The sequence below is a fragment of the Bos javanicus genome, chromosome 11, assembly GCF_032452875.1.
Source record: "Bos javanicus breed banteng chromosome 11, ARS-OSU_banteng_1.0, whole genome shotgun sequence".
Classification (NCBI taxonomy): domain Eukaryota; kingdom Metazoa; phylum Chordata; class Mammalia; order Artiodactyla; family Bovidae; genus Bos; species Bos javanicus.
This window is the reverse complement of record NC_083878.1, coordinates 13,133,392-13,153,207: the sequence shown is the minus strand read 5'-3', so window position 1 is coordinate 13,153,207 and position 19,816 is coordinate 13,133,392. Positions and strand designations below refer to the sequence as shown.

At 56.7% G+C, this 19,816-nt stretch overlaps 1 protein-coding gene across 21 annotated transcripts in view; it reads left to right on the top strand.

Moving 5' to 3' along the window:
- DYSF (dysferlin) overlaps positions 1-19,816 on the top strand; it is a 223,156-nt gene that overhangs the window by 113,886 nt on the left and 89,454 nt on the right. For all 21 annotated transcript variants that reach the window (XM_061431947.1, XM_061431954.1, XM_061431964.1 and 18 more), the window contains 3 exons: positions 775-948; positions 15,633-15,726; positions 16,169-16,246. In XM_061431947.1, the coding sequence (XP_061287931.1) occupies positions 775-948; positions 15,633-15,726; positions 16,169-16,246 (346 nt within the window). The remainder of the gene's footprint in view (positions 1-774; positions 949-15,632; positions 15,727-16,168; positions 16,247-19,816) is intronic.

Here is a 19,816-nt window from a genome sequence, read left to right as displayed (position 1 = left end):
CACTGGGTCCCAGGAGAGGCCAGGCTTTTGGGCTGTTCCTGGTGTCATGAACCAGACAGACGCCACTGTGCCTAGGAGGGCACCCAGGGGACAGTGGCGAAGTCTTGCCAGGCGCTGTGCCTCGCCTGCCCCCTCACCACCGGCATCGCCCCGCAGAGGGACACAGCCAGCCTTGGGACTGGCGCTGAGCTCATGGCCCTGAGGATCATCTCAGGTCATGAGATGGTGGGAAGGGGCTTCTGGGACTCCCTCCAAGATGGGAAAGGGCCCCCTTGGAGGAAGTCTGGGGGGTCTCTCCGCACTGTTGTAGGTCTCACCTCGTGGAGAAACAACCGATGTCTGGGAAATGAGCTATTCATTTTGCCTCCGAATTGCAGATCCATTTCCTTTTTTATAAGTCTGAATATGAAGAAGAAAAAGGAAATTACAAGGAAACCTTGGATTCACGAAATCCACCTAGAATCCAAATAAACAAACAAACCAAAAGCCCAGTGTTTTCATCACTGCTCAGTCTACCTTCCTTTCTTGGCTCCTTGGATCTCCCCACAGCCCAGGGAGCCTCTGATTTCCTGACCTGGGACTCTTGTCATTGCAGAAACCGCTCAGAAGCCCCTCCTCCAGGGGTCCCTCCCAGGTTTTCCTACCTGCAGGGTGATGATGCAGGGTGTGCGTGTGGGGAGTCCTGGAGGGCAAGAGGGCACAGCTGGAGCCCAGCCCGGGACTCCCTGCCAACCTGCCAAGCAGCCCCTGAGTCTGGCCTGTTCTCCCATGCAGCACAGGCAGGCGGAGGCAGAGGGCGAGGGCTGGGAGTACGCCTCGCTCTTCGGCTGGAAGTTCCATCTGGAGTACCGCAAGACAGACGCCTTTCGCCGTCGCCGCTGGCGCCGCCGCATGGAGCCCTTGGAGAAGACAGGGCCTGCGGCTGTGTTTGCCCTTGAGGGGGCCCTGGTATGTGGCCATGCCTTTCTGGGGTCGACTGGGTGCAACATGTTTTTCCAGGGCTGTTTAGGGCTGACGAAGGTGAGGTGCAGGGGGCCCCGGGATGGGACTGTGAATTTGGTCCCCTGAGGTTGCATGTGGGGATATGGACACCACTCTGGGTATTCTCCTGAAACAGAATAGCTTGTTTCTTGGCACCAGAAGACCCACTACTACTTTGGCAATTGAGATGGGAGCAGGGAGAGGGCCTGGACTTCTGGTGCTCTGACCTGTGACTGAGGCCAAGGGACCTGTCTCCTCTGAAGAGGCTAGCTGGCCTGGGGATGGGCCTGGGAGGCTTTGGCCCGGCCCAGGGGAGTAGCCAGAGGGTTTCAGAGACCCTGAATGTCCTCGGGTGGACTTGGATCCTCCTGAGGCAGAGGCTATCTCGTGGGCGTCCCGAGAATCTGGGGAGAGAGGTGCCTTAGAGACCCCTTCCCAGAGCTAGTGGAGTGAGGGTCAGATCAAAGTTATCCAGGGTCTGGATGATGTGTTCCACAGAAAAGATGTGTTCACGCTTCCTGGACGGACCAAGTGGGGTCATTTGGGACCAGGGGATAGCCTGTCCCCTGCTCTGTTGGTCTGGGGATTTCCAGAGTTGGGGGTGAGATGCCCATGAGGAGATGTCACCTCTGAAATCCAGATAGGACAGCCTTCCCCCTGGGTGGGGGACAGGCCTTTGCGCTGTGACCCATGGGAGTAGGTCTCACCAGCTTTACTGGCTAATAGAATCTGAGTGTGTCTTCATGAGCCCACTGTGTGTGTATTTGAGTACATATAAGTGTTTGGTCTGGGTGAGGAGCAGTGGGTCTTAGCCCTCAGCCAGGAAGTACAGTGGGGAGGGCCCCCCGACCTGATGGGATGGCTACAGAAAAAGGAGTGGAAGCTGGCAGTGGCCCTGAGGGGGCCTGGGCAGGGCCTGGAAGCTCGGCCACTCCCAGGACCTACGGGGGGCCATGTCCAGGGGTGACAGTATGGGAGATGGAACCCCCTTGGGGCCAGGTGATGTCAGAGGCTCTGGAGGGAGCCCCTCCCGGTCTGGGGGCCAAGTGGTAGGGAGGCTGAAGGAGGGGGCGGAGCTCTGGGCTCTCTGGGCCCCTGAGCTGGTGCTCAGGCTGGTACGGTGCCAGAGGGCAGGGGGTTGGAACTGCCACCCAGGCTGGAGCAGCCGCGGCCGGGGATCTCTTTGTCCTGTTGGAAGGGGCCTGGCTCGGGCACAGGGCAGGGCGTGGGGGAGCTTGTGTGGCTTCCACTGAGGGGCAGGGAGTAAAGACCTTGGCAGACCTCAGAGGCAGGGCCAGGTCTGAGGGTGCTGCCCCCTACGGGGACAGGGCTTGTTTTCATCAGATAGAAATGCAACCGAAGTGGGCTGAAGAGAGGAAAAGAGCTTAAGGCTCAGATGGCTGGGAATCTGATTCACCACGAGGTGAATCAGGCATCAGGCCTGGCAGGAGCCAGGGGCTCACACAGTGTGCTTGGGACTCTGTGTTTCTGACTCGCTCCGTGGCCTTGGCCCCATTCTCACACTGGCTTATTCCATGTGGTGGCAAAGATGGTGCCCGTGACGGAGGTTGCCACCGTCTTTACAGCCAGCAGAGCCCAGCTGGCCTTCTCTCTTTCCTCACAGCTGGAGACCCCAGGGGGGAGAGTGTACTTTCTCAGGGAGGCCAGGGCCATCTCGTGTGCGACTGACCAGCTCTCCTGGGCCCTGTGCCCATGCCAGTGCCTGAGCCCGAGGGCGAGGAACGGAATGTTCTGATTGACTGTCTTGGGTCACGCTCCCCTTTTCTTTGTGGTCGACAGCCCCACCAGGTTGGGGAGAAGAGCATCTGAGAAGGAAACAAGACTCACCGGTGCTGGGCACAGAGTGCAGATGACCACGGCGCTCTTGAATAAGCAGTAGGGAGCGAGTGTGGACTGTCGAGGGGAGGAGGAGCGCCCTGGTCAGAGCTGGGATTTAGGGCCCTCATCAGGTAGCCATGGAGGATGGCAGGGGAGGGAGAGCCTTCCATCACGAGACCCCCAGGAGGCTTGGTTAGAGATCTGGGAGCAGGTGACCATCTGGGGTGGGAGCCAAGAGAGTGGAATGGATGGAGGTAGAGTGGCAAGGCTTGGGGAGGGAAGGGTCAATCGGGTGTCAGAGGCTCCGCCGGATGGGCAGTAGGGCCACTCCCCTCGCCAGGCTGTGGGGTGGGTGGGCCTGGGGCTGCGATGAGTTCACGGTTGGCCCTGGTGAGTGTGACACACACCGTGAAGTGCTGTGTGAGGAAGATGGATCTGGCGGCTGCCTGCCAGGCGGCCCCAGGGCAGGGAGACCGGGTGTGTGGGGGGCTGAGCGTCAGCTGCGAGGGGAGGGAGGGGGCTGGGAGGAGAGAGGGCGCCAGGCCAGAGGTGGCCCCGAGACACGTGGAGGGAAGCGTGGACGGCTCCGGGGCTGGCGGGGATTGAGGGGAAGAAGGCGAGCGAGGCTGGGGGACCCACTGCCAAGCTTTCATGGCTCGGTGACTGGGAGAGTGAAGGCGGGCATTTCCCAGAACTGAGAAACGAATCCGTTTACTCTTTACGTGGGAGAAAATGTGAGGGAGCCCTGAAATCAAATGTCAAGTCAAATGGGAAGGTGACTGGTAGTGATGCAGATGTGAGCCGCCTGTGATCTGTGGAAGAAATCAGGGCAGTGAAGCCTGGAGTCCTGGGGGAGCTTTGCTGATATAGGGAGCCAGAGGCGGACAGTGGTCAGAGTGGCTGGATCTGTGAAGACTGGAGGACACAGTCTTTAGGTGTGACCAGCATTTGGACAGGGCCACAGGCCCATTGGATAGGAACTGACTAGATCACTCTACTTGAGCCAAAGACCACCCCTCATCAGCATGAGAGCACACACACAGATGCGTGCACACACACACACACACACACTCACACACACACACCCTGTCCTTCCATGGTCACGTTTACCTGCCTCCTGCCAGGACCAAGGACAGCCTGGGTGCCCATTCCCGAGTCTGCTGTCCTTCATCCCGGGGAGAACTGATGCTCTAGCATCAGGGCAGACGGTTGGGTTTTCTGGACGTCAGGACCAATCTAATTGTTCCAGGTACTGGCCTTTGCCCACTGGTCACTGATGCCTGCTGATTCCCTTGGCAGGAGTGTGGAAGTGGGTGGGTGAGGCTTCTGAATGGCACCGGTTTGGTTTGAATGTTGCTTCCTCTGCTTCCACTAAGGATAGGTTACTTGTCTCTTTAGCAACTCTGTTACCTTATGAAAATTACTACATCCATGGGTCCTTGTAAGGAATGAAGACATAACCCATGTAAAGAAGTGATTCTGTTTTAATTGAACTTAGGATCTATCTAGGGATCTTGTTAAAATGCACACTTTTGATCTGATGTCTGAGTGGGGCTTGAGAGTCTTCATTTCTAACAGGCCTCCAGGGATGCTGACATTGCTGATCTCAGGACCGTCTTTGAGTAGCCAGGATGTCAGCTGCATAGAACATCCTGAAGATGAGGGAGGCAGTCATATCGGCCCCCTACTTGAATGAATGCCCCTCTGGGGGAGGGGGGCTGTCTCTTCCGGGCTGAAGGTGTGTGGCCAGGGTCCTAGAGAGGGAGGCAGGGAGAGGTGACATGTCCTCTCTGTTTCTTTGTGGGAGAAGGTGATCTTTTCTTCTAGTGATCCGTCTGATGGACCTGGCTCATGGGAGACCCCAGTCTGATTAGGAGGAGGGATATTTACATCTGAATGCAAATAAGCCCAACACAATCTGCATCTTTGAAGTACAGACTGAGAGTCAGCATCTAATGGGGGAGCTTCTTGGAGGAGGCCCTGGGGAGGCAGAGCTTGGAGGAACCCAGGACTGTGGGTGGTGGCCAGGTAGCCTTGCTGGTAATCTGACATTTCTAGATGTCTGGGCCCAAGGGCCAGGCCTATGGCGCCCCCTTGCCTCCTACTGCCCGTCCCCTGGCCCATGAGTCCACCAGCAGGCCGGGCCTCACTTGCCAGCTCCCCTCCTGAAGACGTCTCGCTGGAAGGCAGGCCCTGTCTGCTCATTAGCACGGGCAGCCTTTCCCTGAAACCTTCTGCCGGGGCCAAGCCTGGCTCCCTCTGCGGAGCGGGAGGCCCTGGCTCTGTCTGCTAATCGTCTGCTGTCTCCATCGCGAGCATTATTTTATTTTCGTATTATTCTTTTTCCAGCTAATATCCTGGCATTCCCAAAGACACCGGGTTTCATAATCTTCCTGGCGTTCCCAGGGAGCTGGGAAGCAGAGTACAAAGCTGCTATTATAGCGTGTTCCATCCAGCCTCCCTCTCCTCGCCCCACACCCCTCGCTGCCGCCGCCACCGCCACCGCCGACTCCGACCCAGTCACCCCCTCCCGACGCCACCGGCCTCTCTGAGAACCCTGGTGACGGCTGCTGGGGATGAGCTCACAGAATCCATCCTGTGGCCCTTGCCCTGGGCCTGCCCTCCTTGCGCGAGGATTTTTCCAGAGCCCCGTCTCTGCGCTCGGCCTGCAGAGTCTGGAAGGGTTTTCTGAGATGCCTGAGCCTGGGCAGGGAGAGGAGGAGATGCAGATTCGGCCAGTGCACTCCTCACCCAGGAGATTTTTAGAGCTGGAAGGAACTCTCCATCTGGGTGCTTGACATTGGGTGCAGAGCTGTGAGTGTGCATGTGTGATCTGTGTGCATGTGTGTGTAAGCCTGTGTGTGGTGTGTATGGATGTATATGGTGTGTGCAGTGTGTGTCTGTGTTGGGTAAGGGTGAGGCCTATGATTTTCTCCAGTTCTCAAGAAAAGCTAGGGTCTCAAATAGAGTAAGAATTACTAAAATCTCTTTTGCCTTGTGCCAAAGACCAGGTTGAGAGCTATATGTTCATTGTCTCATTTCATCCTCACAGTGACCCCAGAAGGCTGGATTTTATGATTATACCCATTTTATAGTTGGGGAGACGGAGGTTCTGGAACTACGCTAATAGACAGGTGTGGCTATTTAAATTTACATTTAAAGTGATTAAAATAAGAAAATTCAGCTCACCAGTCACACTGGCCACATTTCAAGAACTGAACTGCCATGCCTGGCTAGTGGCTACCATTGGACAGTATAGAACAGTTCTGTCTTTATGGAAAGTTCTGTTGGACAGCGCAGCTCTAGAACTCTGAGCCCTAATGTGATCCCAGAAGAAACGGGCCTGAGAAGGCGTTTGCCCTGTAGCACGGCATGGTCAGTTCTAGAACCAAGGCCAGGCTTCTCAGGTTCATCTCCCCACTGCTGTTAGGGCATGAAGTCCTCCCTCACAGAGGACCCTTGAGTGGGGTCCCAGGGAGCTTCCTGGGCAGGGTGCAGCCCCCTCCTCATCTTGTAGCCAGGCAGCGTGCCCTCTCTGGGCAGTTGGAAACACTGACTCCAGCCATGAAGCCTCCAATTGGTTGGCAGGGCCGTCTCTATGGGTCCTGACCTGAAGTGCGGAGGATCCATAGAGACAGGAATCCCCAGCACCAGTCAGGGGCAGAGAAGGGCAGCTGGGGAGTGGGAAATGCTAGGAAGGGGGTCAGGGAGAGGTTGGTGCCAGAGAGGAGTAATTTGGGGTTTGAACTGGCTGAAAAGGAGGTCAGATGTGGGTGGGGAGGGCAAGGCCCATCTCTGGACCTGGATGAAATCTGGTGTTATGTGCAGGGCACCTAGGCATACTTCCTAGAGTGGGTACTTTGAGTGAGGGCAGCTCCCGGGAGATGAGAGGCCTTGGCCTTATTAAGTGGCCAAGGCCCCTGGCTGGGTGTGTGGGCCATTGGAAGGTGGCTCTGTGTCTCTTGAATGTCCTTGTTTTGCACTTGTCACAGCTGGTATTGTGCTATGGGGAGAGTTGAGGGCTGCTGACTCCCTGCATAGAAGGACCACCTGCATGAATCCTCTAAATATGCAGACTTCGGGTCTATCTTGCTCAAGAGCTGGATGCTGAAGCCTGAGTGTGTCTGTTGAAACGTGTGTGTCCATGGACCTGAGACAGAATGTCAGCACAGAGGCAAGCCTGGACCGGGTGTTCCAGTGGGGTGAATGTGACAGGCGTCCCCATGTGTGCCATTATACATGCATGAGGGTCTGCGTCCACAGTTGCTAGGGCGACCTTATAATTTATCATCTGGTCTGCATGCATGCTAAGTCGCTGCAGTCGTATCCGACTCTTTGCGACCCTGTGGACTGTAGCCCGCCAGGCTCCTCTGTCCATGGGGATTCTCCAGGCAAGAATACTGGAGTGGGTTGCTATGCCCTCCTCCCGGGGATCTTCCCTACCCAGGGATTGAACCTGTATCTCTTATATCTCCTGTATTGGCAGGAGGTTCTTTACCACTAGCGCCACCTGGAAGCCCATTGTCTGGTCTAGAGACTTAAAATTCATGCTGGAAAACAGGCTAAGCTCGGACCATTCCAGGCCAACCAGGATGTACAGTTGTCCTGACTACAGAGGCACTCTGGCATGGCCTGAAACCCATTTGAGTGTGCTCTGCAGACTTCAGAGACCTGGAAAGCCTGGAGGGACACACACGTACACACAAACACAGACACTCGCGCCAGCCCACACGTGGCATTGTGGATTCTCCAGGTTTCCTAATTCCACTCTCAAGTTCCCGGGGGGCCGGCCAGTAGCTTTGTAAGGAGTTTCACAGCTGCTTTCAAGCCCTGGCTCCAGCTGTAAATTAAATGGGGTTGCACACTCGCCTGCTATTCCACTTAAGGTTGCAATCAGCCCTGATTGGGAAGGGAGGGCTGTGTGTTCCAGAGCTTCCTCTTTCACAGGGTTCTCCTCCTCTGGCCTGGCCTGTGGGCCTGTGTGGGGTTTCCCTGGAAGCTGGGGCCAGGCAGCCAGGGCAGGGACGCGGGTGTGGACTCCCCAGGGCCTGACTTGGCACTTAGTCCCATCCTACCCAGATCCCTGCTCAGGTGCTGAGCTCTGATAGGAAAGCAGGAGCTGGGAAGAGCCCTGAGGGGGTCCCGGGAGATCCTGGGCTCTGCCAGCGGATTTCCCAGGCGACCTGGGGGAACACATGAATCTCCAGGCCTCAGCTTTCTCACTTAACTCACGGAGGTGCTAACAGCACAGCAAAAATAACCATCTCCCCTACAGAGTGGGCGCTGGCAAACGGCGGCCCGCGGCCCAGTCCGGCTCTCTGCCTGTTGGTGTAGACGAGGCTGTGTCAGCGCGGCCACGCTCGTCCTTGTGCGCGTGGCCTGCGGCTGTCGTCCGGCCGCCACAGCCACTGGGTGGCTGCAGCAGAGCCCTCGGGCCCTGTGTGGACAAAGCTGAACTGTTCTAGAGCCCGCGCTGCGTGCCAGGCAGTGCCCTCTGCCCTGTTCGTGTGCCGTCTCAGTTAGGCCTCCTGACAATCCTAAGAGGTAGGTGTTTATCGGTGCTCCCATCTTACAGAGTAGCAAACTGAGGCACAGAGGAAACCAGCAACGATTCTTTTAGTGGTATTTCCTCAAGTAATAATTCTTTTTCACACCTGAACATTATGGAAAATCTTGCGGATAGTGGTGGGGTTGTACAGGGCTTAGAGCGCTCTTCTCTGTATCTCCATTTGTTGATTGCGTGTCCCAGCAGAGCCCAGGTGAAGAAGAGATCCTGGCGGGTCACCTGAGGCCTGTCTGTTGTACAACTGGCTCTCTGGAAAAAACATTCAGAGAACAAATCCAGCTCTATCTGCAGCATTTGCCGATATGGTGTAACTATCCGTGCCATGGCCAGTTTCAAGCTATCCATGTGAAGTCACAGACCGTGGGTATGGGGGAGACGGGCGCAGCTCACCGCCACACAACGTTTATACAGTTTCCACCTCACAGACACGCGAGATGGAAAGCGTGTCAGGAGCAGGTTCACAAAGGTCGTGGGGTAATTTGGAAGTGATGAGTTGGAGGATTTATTGCCTTTCTTTTAAAAATAATTTCTGAAGTTACACGTTCATATGATTTAATTTTTACAAATGGCTGTGTTTAACAAATGGCTTGCGAATGGCCGGAGATTTAATGATCTCCCCTGAGTCATGCCAGCCGGCTCCAGCTCCTGCTGCTCTCGAGGGTTTCCTGATCCTGTCTACTTAAAGCAAGAGATGGGGGCTCCCCATTGCAGCACGCTTCCTGTCTCTTTGGCTCCATCCTACGAGGGAACTGAGTCCTTCCCATAAGGTGGAGGTGGGGTGCGGCTGGCCCCTGAAGCCCATAATCTTGACTCTGCTGGAGCAGGGTCTCCCTGGGGGCCCCTGGAGCCACCTCGCAGGCTCCACCGTCTCCTGGCCGCCGTGAGCGTGGCTTCTGTGGTTCTGTCCCCCACTCACTGAGCCCTGCGGAGCCCTGCTGCTCAGCTTGTGTCTTTTTGCCGCATCCACCTTGACTCTGGCCCCTTCTGCTCCTCCCTGCCTCCACTTTCTAGATCCTGAACCAGACCTCTGGGCCCTGTGTGGGGGTGTGAGTGTTGTCAGAGGAAGGAGGCATGTGTGTGACAGCCCATGTGCAGAAAGACTTTCAGAAACACCAGTGGTCTGGTGCTTGGTCTTGGATCCCCTTTAGGTGGGTCAAGGAGTCCCCTTCCTAGGCTGCTTCTTTCCAGAGAACCTCCCTACCTCCTCCTGGTGTGGTGGCCGGGGTACCGGGACGTCCGCCTTCAGCAGAGGAGGTGGCTTGGCCACTGGCTCGGGGTGGGGGTGGCCTGAAGGAGCCGGGTATACCTGGGAAGGAGAGTTCCTCACCCTCCTGAGCTCAGGCACCTCCAGGGAGCCGAGGCCGCCAGCAGGGCAGCCGCGGGTTGGAGGCCGCCCAGTCCCTGGGTGAGCAGCAGGCTCCCTCCCACAGCTAGCCCCAAGACCGAGTGCGTGGCCACAGACCGCGTGGCTGCCAGCGCCAGCCTGGGAGTCACATCGGCATGAGCTATGGAGGCAGGAATGTGACTGTGGGAAACCCAATGCCCCGGGCCTGGCCTGGGGAAGAGTGTCAATGTAGAGTGGGGGTGAAGGTGGGTGGGTGGAAACCAGACCGTCAGCCGGCCCTGCAGCCTGGCTCTGCTCAGGGCTCTGTCTGAGTGAGAGCACAAGGAAGCCAGCCCTACTTCTCCCAACTCTGCCCTGCCCTGGCCTCACTCCTGTAGCTAAGTCTTCCCTGATCTTGGGGGTGGGGGTCAGGCCTTCAGCGTGCTGCTGTTCCTCCTGTTCAGCACCCTTCTTTCTTCTCCTCCTCCTGAAAGCCTTCCTGAACAGGGGGCCCACTCTGTTCCATTCCAAATGGCCCCTCCTGGGGGGTAAGTGAGCCTACATCCCGCTCTTTCTCGGGTGACATCTGACTCTGAGCTCCAGGAGGGTGTGAGGTGCTGTCTGATGCAGTTTCTTTCCCTTTTCCTGGGACTGTAGACCCGAGCGCTGTGCACATACCTTAGGGTGGGGATGCTGGTGATCCATGTGATAAATCTTCGCTGGATGCTTACTAAGTGCCAGACGCTGGGTTGGGTACCGGGGGATGAAGAAATGTGCGTGCCTTACTTACACACGTGGACAGATGGATGCAGCAGAGATGTCTGGAGAATTTGGGCAGGGGCTGCTGAGGAAGGCAGGGCAGTAGTCAAGGAAGTGTCCAGGCCTCTGATGACTGAGCTGAGGAAAGAACTTGTTAGCTTGTCTGGAGGGCATTCCAGGTGGTGAGAACAGCCAGTGCAAAGGTCCTGCGGCAGGGGGATGGTGGTGGATTCCAGAGTTAAAGTCAGAGGACCGGGATTAAGGGGGGGAAGGTATTTCTTAGCGTGAGACTGGTGAGATGGAAGAGTTAAACTGGCACCACTGAATCTGATTATGTGCCAGGTACCTGTTCAGGGCCATGGTACATTTCATTTAATTTCCACCAGTGGCTCTCAGCTGAGGACAATTTATATCCCACGCCCACCCCAGGGAACATTTGACAGTGTCTGCAGATGTTTTTGGTGGTTACAGTGGAGAGCTGGGGGCAGCTATGGGCATCTAATATGTAGCTTCCAGGGATGCTGGTAAACATCCAATGTACAGGACAGCCCCCATAACAAAGAGTTATGCAGCCCCAAGTGTCAGCAGTGCCAAGACTGGAAACCCCTGCATTTGCCTCAGTAGCCCATCGAGGTGAGTGTTACCACGATGGCCACTTCACGGTGAGGAATCAGTTTCAGGAACTGGATTTTCCGGTGGCATCCCCAGCTGCCTCCTCCGACCCATGTGGTGAGCTCCAGGCACATTCCCCCCACCTTCCCAGTGTGTGACGTGGAGCTCGATGCCCGGGGGCTGACAGCCTGATGTTCTCTATGTCGAGCTTCAGGGTCTGTAAAATGAATGAGTTGCCCTGATGGTCTGCTCTGCGCATGCGCACTGCAGTGTCAGGGAGCTGCAGGTCGCTCTCCTGCCACACGGCAGTTGCCCGTGTTTGCCGGTATTGAGGACAGAGCAATGACAATCCCTGTTGTAAGGTGGTAAGGTGTTGGCAGGATTCCGAGGTGAGGATGGATGCTGAGGGTGGCACCTTGGGTCATCTCTGCTGAACCTTCACTGGTCTTCGCTTCTCCTCTCTGCCGACACCATCGCTATCTCAGGGTGTCCATCCCTCAAATCAGTCTCCACCCAGAAATTTTCTTTAGCCCCAAATAATTCTCTCCAGAAAATATGAGATAGGAGAGGCACTCACAGAGACGGGGACTCAGGCCTGGGTTTTATTCCTTGATCAGTAAATGTTTGCCGAGGGCTTCTCTGCTCCGGGCGTTGCAGCAGGCCCTGTGGACATGGCAGTGCCCTTGTGAGGTTTGCATTCTACAGCCCGGAGAGACAAGAAACAAAAATGTTCATATAGCAAACACGCAGGGTGGTGAGTGGTGTGAGGAAAAGGAAAGCTGAAGAGAGTAGAGGGCTGTTTTGTGGGGTTGGGGTGTGTGGGCTGGGTGTGCGGTGGTGTGGATGTGCGGTGGTGTGGATGTGAGCATGGCTTTTGACATTCGGACGGGGGTGGCCTCTCTGGGGAGCTGACGTTTGATGTCTCCACAAGCAGCAGTACCTCTTTTCCAACTGGAATGTGGGAAAGACCTGGCACAAAGCACGTGTTTAATAAACACAAGCGGAATGTCAGAAGGGAGGGCAGGCGGGAGGGAGATGCTTCCCAGAAGTTCCCAAACCAGCTTTTCATGAGGCTGCATGGTTTGCTTTGAGAGAAATTCCCTGAACCTGAGCTGTGCACGTCCACACGTGAAAGCCGAAAGTACTCTTCCAAGTGGAAAAAGCGTGGCGCTGGATTATCTGTGTTAATGCACAGGTTGATCCCCTGACCTGGGCGATGGGCTGGCCTTCATCATCAGCTCTCCCCAGAAAGGTGTGTGCTCATTCATTCATTCATTCACTCTTCCTCCAGTTACTCCTTGAGCACTGCTGTGGGTGAGGGTTCTGCTGGGTACACGGTGGGAACTGCCCAGAGCTCTCTGTGAGAGGGGCAGAGAAGGAAAACAGAGATTTACAATGGAAGGTGGTATAGGTAATAAGGGAAAAATGTGGGGTTCTGTGGGAGCACCTAGGAGGTGCCCAACTCCCAGCAAGGTGACCTTGAAGGTGAGACTGGACATCTGAGGAGACAGGCAGGGAAAGAGTAGGGCAGAGCGAACACTGCAAGGGGCCTGGGGTGGGAAGGGGGCCCTGGGGGTGGTTTGCGTGTGGAGGCAGCAGGGCTCTGGGCCTATGGGTGTGAGTGTCCTGACTGCAGCGGACTCAGTGCAGAGGCTGCAGCCAGACTGGGAGGAGGGCTGGCCCCCACTCTGCTCCCACGGTCTGAAGGGGATGTGTGAAGAGCCCAGGTGCCCCTGGGAGGGTCATGGGGCCGGAGGATATAAAGCCACTGGCTGCTGCGTGGGTAGAATTCTGCCCAGTGTGAAAACCAGGCTGACTTCAGGACTGGAGCTCTTCGGGGGGCACTGAGCTTAGCGGGGGCCCGTCAGCCTGGCTCAAGGTGTGTCTGTTGCCCTGGTTCTCCCAGCTTCTTCCCACCCTTGGCAGCAGATGGGGATGGGGGTGGACAGAGGCCCTGTGGACCAGGGTGGATGGCTGCGGGCCCCTTCTGAAGGATGGGCGGATGGAGGCGCCTCGGCAGCATGAGGGCCATTCCTGGAGGAGCGCGGTTCTGCTCTGGAGGGTGTCACCATCGGTGCCAGGGCCTGCCAAGGGCCAGGACTGAGCTGCTTCTGAGGCACCTGGCCCTGGCCTTCGTGGAAACCCCAGGGAGGAGACGCTTTTCTTCATCACAGGCCGGCAGCCGTGCCTTTGGACGGAGACCCAGAAAGTGCTGCCAAAGGCCCAGCCACAGGCCGTTCAGTGGGGCATGGACGGCCCTTGCAGGCCCCCGGCGGGGAGAGGAATCGGGGGCCCGTGGCTGCCAGAGGTGGCTTCCCTCCTGACACTCCCCTCAGCGCCCTACTTGTGAGTGGGGTGCGTATGTGTGTGTGGCTGGCTGAGATGAGGGGCTACAGAGTCCCTCCAGACTCTCCCCCCGCCACCACCCCAAGGTGTATGAGCTGCTGGGGGCGCTGAGCCCTGTGGTACCTGGGGGCTGGCCACACCGTTTCTAGCTTCCTGACCTGCTTTCCTGGGCGTCCCTGCACCTGATGGGCCCCGAGTCGGGCCCCGCCTGTGGCCTTTTAGACCCTGTTACCAGACCCGTTAGCTGTTGGACTTGGCAAGGGTGGCGGGGCCGGTGCTGCAAGGCCGGGCTCACACCTGCCGAGACCGAGGATTGTAAACGTGGTGGCTTTTGGGCTCTCACCCGTGCGCTGTGTGACCCCCTCCCTGCTCTCCTGTGTGTGTGTGCACATGTGTGGATGTGTGTGTGTGTATGCACGTGTGTGTGTGTGTGTCTGTGTGAATTGAGAGAGACTGACTGCTTGACTCACTGATTTTGATTTCTTCCGGGACTGTGGCTTTGTGCTGAAATGTCCACTTTTCCAGCTCCTGGAATAATTTTGAACAAATACAGGATATATGAATACCACCCCTGAGCACAATTACTGACTTCATAGTTTATGACCTCTCCCCTCACCCCACCCCATGCTTTATTTCTCTCATAAGATCATTAATAGCAAATATTTATTGATTTATTATGTGCCAAGTTGTGTGCCAACACAGCATATAATTCATCTTCTTAACAATCAGGCAGCCTATGAGACACACTGTAGAACTCTCCCACACTCACAGATACTTGGCGCTTCCCTGGTGGCTTAGATGGTAAAGAATCTGGCTGCAGTGTAGATTCTGGGTCTCCTGTAGGAGACCCAGGTTTGATCCCTGGGTAGAGTCAGGAAGATCCCCTGGAGAAGGAAATGGCAACTCACTCCAGTATTCTTGCCCGGAGGATTCCATGGACAGAGGAGCCTGGTGGGCTACAGTCCATGGGGTCACAAAAGGTAGGACATGATTGAAGGGGACAGGTGTCCAGGGAGGCTTCTTGGACCAGGGGCCTGGAGCTAGGCCCTGAGGGTGGGCACGGTTTGGAGAGGAGGAGCATGTCAGTGGCCGCGCCTCTTGTATTTGGAGGTGTGGGTGGGGGTGGGGGTGGGGGTGAAACTGCAGGGCCTGGGGAGAGGTGGAGATTCCTGGGAACTGGCTGCTGCTGGGTAGAGGGCAGTGTGGCCCAGCAGAAAGGCCTTGGGGAGTGGCTACCCTGGGTGGGCCTGGGTGGGGTGAAAAGGCCATGGGAAGGGAGGCTGGGTTTTCTTTCAAGGGTGGGTGTGCTTAGGTTTTGGGAAGAGGGACTGGGGCAGATGATAGTGTGAGGAGAGGGGAAGGGCCATGCAGAGGGAGCAGATGGCAGAGGAAGGCTGTCCAGCTCTCCCTGGCCCTTCTGCTGGGCTCCTGCCATGAGAGGCTGGTGGAACTTATGTCCTAGAAGGCCAGGTCTGGAAGGGCGGGCTGCCGTGTGACTGGCACATTTCCTGTTTTTTCTGGGGGCCTTGACTCCTGCTGGGGCTCATCCTCGATGAGGGGGTGCCATGTGGCAGAGGCAGTGGTGGAGGGATGCAGGGCACCGGGAAGGCGATTTATGGCCCAGTGGCCAACGAGGACAGGGGCGGGGACTGAGCATCTAGGTTGATGCAGAGCTTCTGAGCCTGAGTGTAGATGCCCGCCCCCCCCCATGCCCTTGTCCCCAGCCTCAGGCTCCCTGACCCTCAGCACAGTGGGAACTGGTAAGAGATGAGAAGACACAGCGCAGCTTCTCTGCAGAGCTGGGGACCCAGCTGCGTGCCTGTGTGTCCCCACACCAGCCCTGTGTCCAGGCAGGGGAGGACAGAGATGCTGTTTGAGGCCCTCCAGACGTGGGCTCCCCATAACCCCTACCCTGGGCAGACCCCTGATGGATTCCACCCTACCCCAGAGAGCCCCTTGAGTCGCTTCTTCTATCGAACTCTAACCTCTTGGGCTGGAACAACTCAAAACCCCCTTCTGGCTTGTCGGGTCTCCGCTAGAAAGGGAGAGGCTTTTCCCTGTGGACTTGACATTGGGATCTGGAGTGAAATTAGCGCTTTAGAGCCTTGTCTAAAGGACCTTGGAGACCTGACTATCTGAGCCAGTCTCCCCACCACCCCCAGCCTCTGGGGTCAGAATCTGCTGTGACCAGCTCTGTGTCTCCAGGGTGGCGTGGTGGACGACAGGAGTGAAGATTCCGTGTCCGTCTCCACCTTGAGTTTTGGTGTGAACAGACCCACGATTTCCTGCATCTTTGACTGTAAGTGATGTTTGGAGGTATCTACAGGGGTGACACGGATGGGTCACCCTACGTTCCTGGGTGTGTGGGTTGCGTGATCAGGTGTATGTGTGGGGGCTGTGGAGAACTGCGTCTGTGTTGGTGGGTCAGTGTCGTGTGTGTGTCCGTGTGTGGTATATGTGTCAGTGCTGAGCCTGAAGTCCAGCACTCAAGGCACGGTGGTTCATTTGACCCCTTCCCCCTTCCCTGCCCCCTCCCCAGTGCTCACCAGGCCCAGGACACATTGTTCTGTGGCTCCGCCTTTGGGCTGTGGTCTGCTCTCCTGATCCTGAGAGTGTGGCACGTGTAGTCTCTTTCGTCCAGCCCCTCTGTCCACTGCTTTCTAGAGACGCGCTCCATCCTCCAGCCCCTGATCCTGTCACCCCCAGCCCCTTACTCGGCATCTGTTTCTTCTCTGGTGCAGATGGGAACCGCTACCATCTACGCTGCTACATGTACCAGGCCCGGGATCTGCCTGCAATGGACAAGGACTCTTTTTCCGGTAGGTGGGGGGAGTGGGGAGAGCTGGGGACCAGGGACTGAGAGCTGGGAACAGAGGCGTAGGGCCTTCGGCCCACAGGGAACGTGGCCTGGGCTTCCCCTGATCGAGGCGGGGTGCTGTGTCTGTTGGGTTTGTGGAGGTGGGGGCTGCTGTCAGCCCACTGTGTCTCCGGGTTGCAGGGGCCTGCTTGACCTCTGTGGGGTTTGGCTTTACTGGCCGTTGCCCCCTGAAAACCCCTCTGGCCTTGGCCCTGGGACACCCCTCTTTCTTGGCCTCCTGCAGCTTTCTGCTCCACCTGTTCCTGATCAACCACTTCACTGCCCCTTGAGCCTGATGCCCCCGAGGAGTTCCGTGTGTGTTTTCTTCTTTGGACACTGGGGTCCCCCTACCAACCCAGGAACTGCTCATGTCACGGAAACTTCCAGGTCTTCAGTTTCTAGAAGCCCCTTATACCACCCATATTTTCAGTGTCTCCCCTGGAAGACTCAGAGTCACCGCAGTTCATCTTGTCCAAAACGAACTCCTTGGGCCCCCTTCCCCCAGATCCAGGCCCCCCTTTACTTCCTCCCTCGGTCCTGGCATCACATCAATGTGCCTGTACTGCCCATCAGGCTAGAAACAAGCAGGTGCCCAGCTCTGTTGATTCTGGCTCCCGAGTCTCAGAGACTGTTCCCTCCTGTTCAGCATTGTGGCTGCTGTCTCGCACTGGCCATGGCCCTTTTATCTGAGCACTCTGGTCATTTCCTGGCCTCCCTGTGACCTTCCACACTAACCCAGACAGATCTGGTCATGTCACTCCCCTGATTTCAAACAGATACTAATACATAAATGGGCTTCTTCCCTGGTGGCTCAGATGGTAAAGAATCTGCCTGCAATGTGGGAGACCTGGGTGCGATCCCCGAGTCAGAAAGATCCCCTGGAGGAGGGCATGGCAACCTGCTCCAGGCAAGACTTTGCCTGGAGAATTCCATGGACAGAGGAGCCTGGCAGGCTACAGTCCCTGGGGTCGCAAAGAGTCAGACACAACTTGGTGACTAACATTTTCACTTTCACAACACATAAATCCAGAACTCTTAAGTGGACAACTCCTTTGTGATCTGACTCTGCAGACCTCGCCAGTTTCATCTTTTCCTGGTTCTCTCTCCACTAGGCTCTGGCTGCGCCGGCTCTTGTCAAAGCTGTCTGGTTCTTCCGCGTTCCTGGCCATTGTGTCAGTGCCTGGAACACAGTCCCTCCCTATTCTTGGTCCAGTGAACTCCTACTCGTCTTTCAAGACCCAGCCCACATGCCCTCCGACCCTTCCCCAAGCCGAGCTGGTTGCTCCCCCTCAGTACTCGGTCAGGACCTTGCCAGCACCCGTCCCAGAGCCCTTACCCACTGCATAGATCAGTTGCCGTGTGTCTCTGTCACATTCTTTCCACCATGACTCTGAGCTCCTCAAGGAAGAGACCTGCACTTACCTTGAACCTGTAGCGCTAAAGAACTAACACTGAGTGCTTACTCTGAGCCCAGGCACGTTACTGGTGTTATTTCATAACCCTTACAACTGTTCTATGAAGTAGGCTTTAACATCCCCATTTTACCGATGAAGAACCTGAGACTCAGGTAGGTTAACTAAATTGCTTGAGCTGAAATAGCTGACAAGTGATGTACCCCCCTTCCAAACGCTTGGTGCTTAGTTGGGTGAACTGAGCTCCTCTGGGAGAGTGGCCTTCTGTTCATAGACTGGGACTCAGCTCACGGCCACCCATCCATGCCCCTTTCCAGGTCCTGCTCCTCCCCAACCTGGGGAGCAACCTTGGTTCCTCCCCGGCAGCTGTACCTCATCACCTTCCTCTCCTCTCAGTGACCTTTTCTCTAGCTCTGTGCAGCTGGACTTGGGGTGGGTGGAGCAATTTCTCTTCTGTGCTTTGGGTTCAGGGTGCTGAGAGAGTGTGCACGCGCAGTGCAGGGGCGTTGGCAGGTGGGAGGGCGGTCTCTGCCACTGCAATTTCCTGGGAACCGCGGCCAGGATGCTTTCTGACACTCAGCACCTACTCTCAGGAAAAGAGAAGTGGCCTAATTCCCAGTCTTGCTTCCTCTTCCTTCAGGGGAGAGTGTGCGAGGTGGGGGTGCAGGTGTGGGAGGAGTGAAGTGGGGTGCAGGTGGAGGACCCCTTCTCCGTGGGCTGTACTGTGGCAGACCTGTTGGAGGGGAGCTCCCCTGGGGGACCCGCACCTCTGGGGACCGCAGGCAGGGTCAGCCTGGCACCGCCCGCAGGAGACGTAACACTTTCCATCCTAGCTCCACCCCCGCCCCCAAATAAACATCCCTTGAGTTTTGAGGGCACTGCCCAGGGCTTCCTCGGAGGCCACTGGCTTCTGAATGAAAGGCCTGATTGAGCAGCTGCTGGAAAGGAAAACAGCAGCCAACACGGGTGAACCTATAAAACCCAGAGTGTTTATTTTCACTCCCAAACCCTAAACCAAAGCAGCTTCTCCCCTGGAACTGACCCTGGGGCGGCTGGCGGCTGGAGGCTGCGCACGGCCACCGGCTGGCATTTCTCAGAGGAAACTCCTGTGTGCATCAGGCATGTCTGGGGCCGGGGGAGGGTCCGGGGCGGCAGAGTCTGTCACGGGTCCCACCTTCCAGCCGGTCTGCTGGTGTCTGCGGCCGTGAGGGCCCGCCTTGGGAAGCCCTCTGGCTTTTCTCCCAGTGGGGGCTCCCGTGGCCCTGGGCTGTGACCTCTGCTTGTCCGTTGTGGCGTGGCCTTGGGACTGTCCCAAGGCTGGTGCTGTGTTTGTTTCCTTCTCCTTGGCCGAAGGTGTGGGGGACATACAGGAGTTGCCCAGGAAACACTTGTTGAGTGACACTGAGCTCAGGTGGGGAGGGAGGCTTGTGGCGATATTGCTGTGCAGGGAGCCTGAGGATTTTGCCTCAGTGGGGTTTGCCTGGAGGGCCAGCACCAATCCTCTGGACCCCTGAAAGGGTGTGTGTGGCCTGTGTTTGTGTGGTTATGAGTGTGTGTGGCCAAGGTAGTGATTAGGTATAAAAAATGTGAACTGATGCTTACTTCAAATGACTTACATTGGGATAGGGTTGCCACTGCTGGGTGAGCATCTGGACTGTGAACTGGATCCATTTAGAATGGAGAAGATAGGACTCCAGACCTAGAAACCACACGTCCTCAACGCCATGCGTCATGGGCAGTAGCGTGGCTCTAACCAGCGCTCAGAGCTGAGTTGCTCATCACTGTGGATGGATATTTCTTAAAGAGGCTTGGGCAGGACACTGTCTCCTTTGCCCAGTTATACTCCAGGGAGTTCTTCTCTGCTTTCTCCCCTAGCCTGGAACCACCTGTGTGGTTTGAGGGAGCCACAGGCTCTGCTTCCAGGGCTGCCACCACGATGGAGGACCCCTGGGCAGCTCATAGACCAGGGCACCGCCCTTGGCTTGAGGCCCCAGAAATTCCTCCTTGCAAGTGTCATGGGTCAGTGGGCTCAGGGGCCGGGCTTGGTTAATGAAGAAAATGAGAGGCTTGAGGATCAAATGCCAAGTTATTAATTTCTGGGGATGGGGTGTCTGCCAACA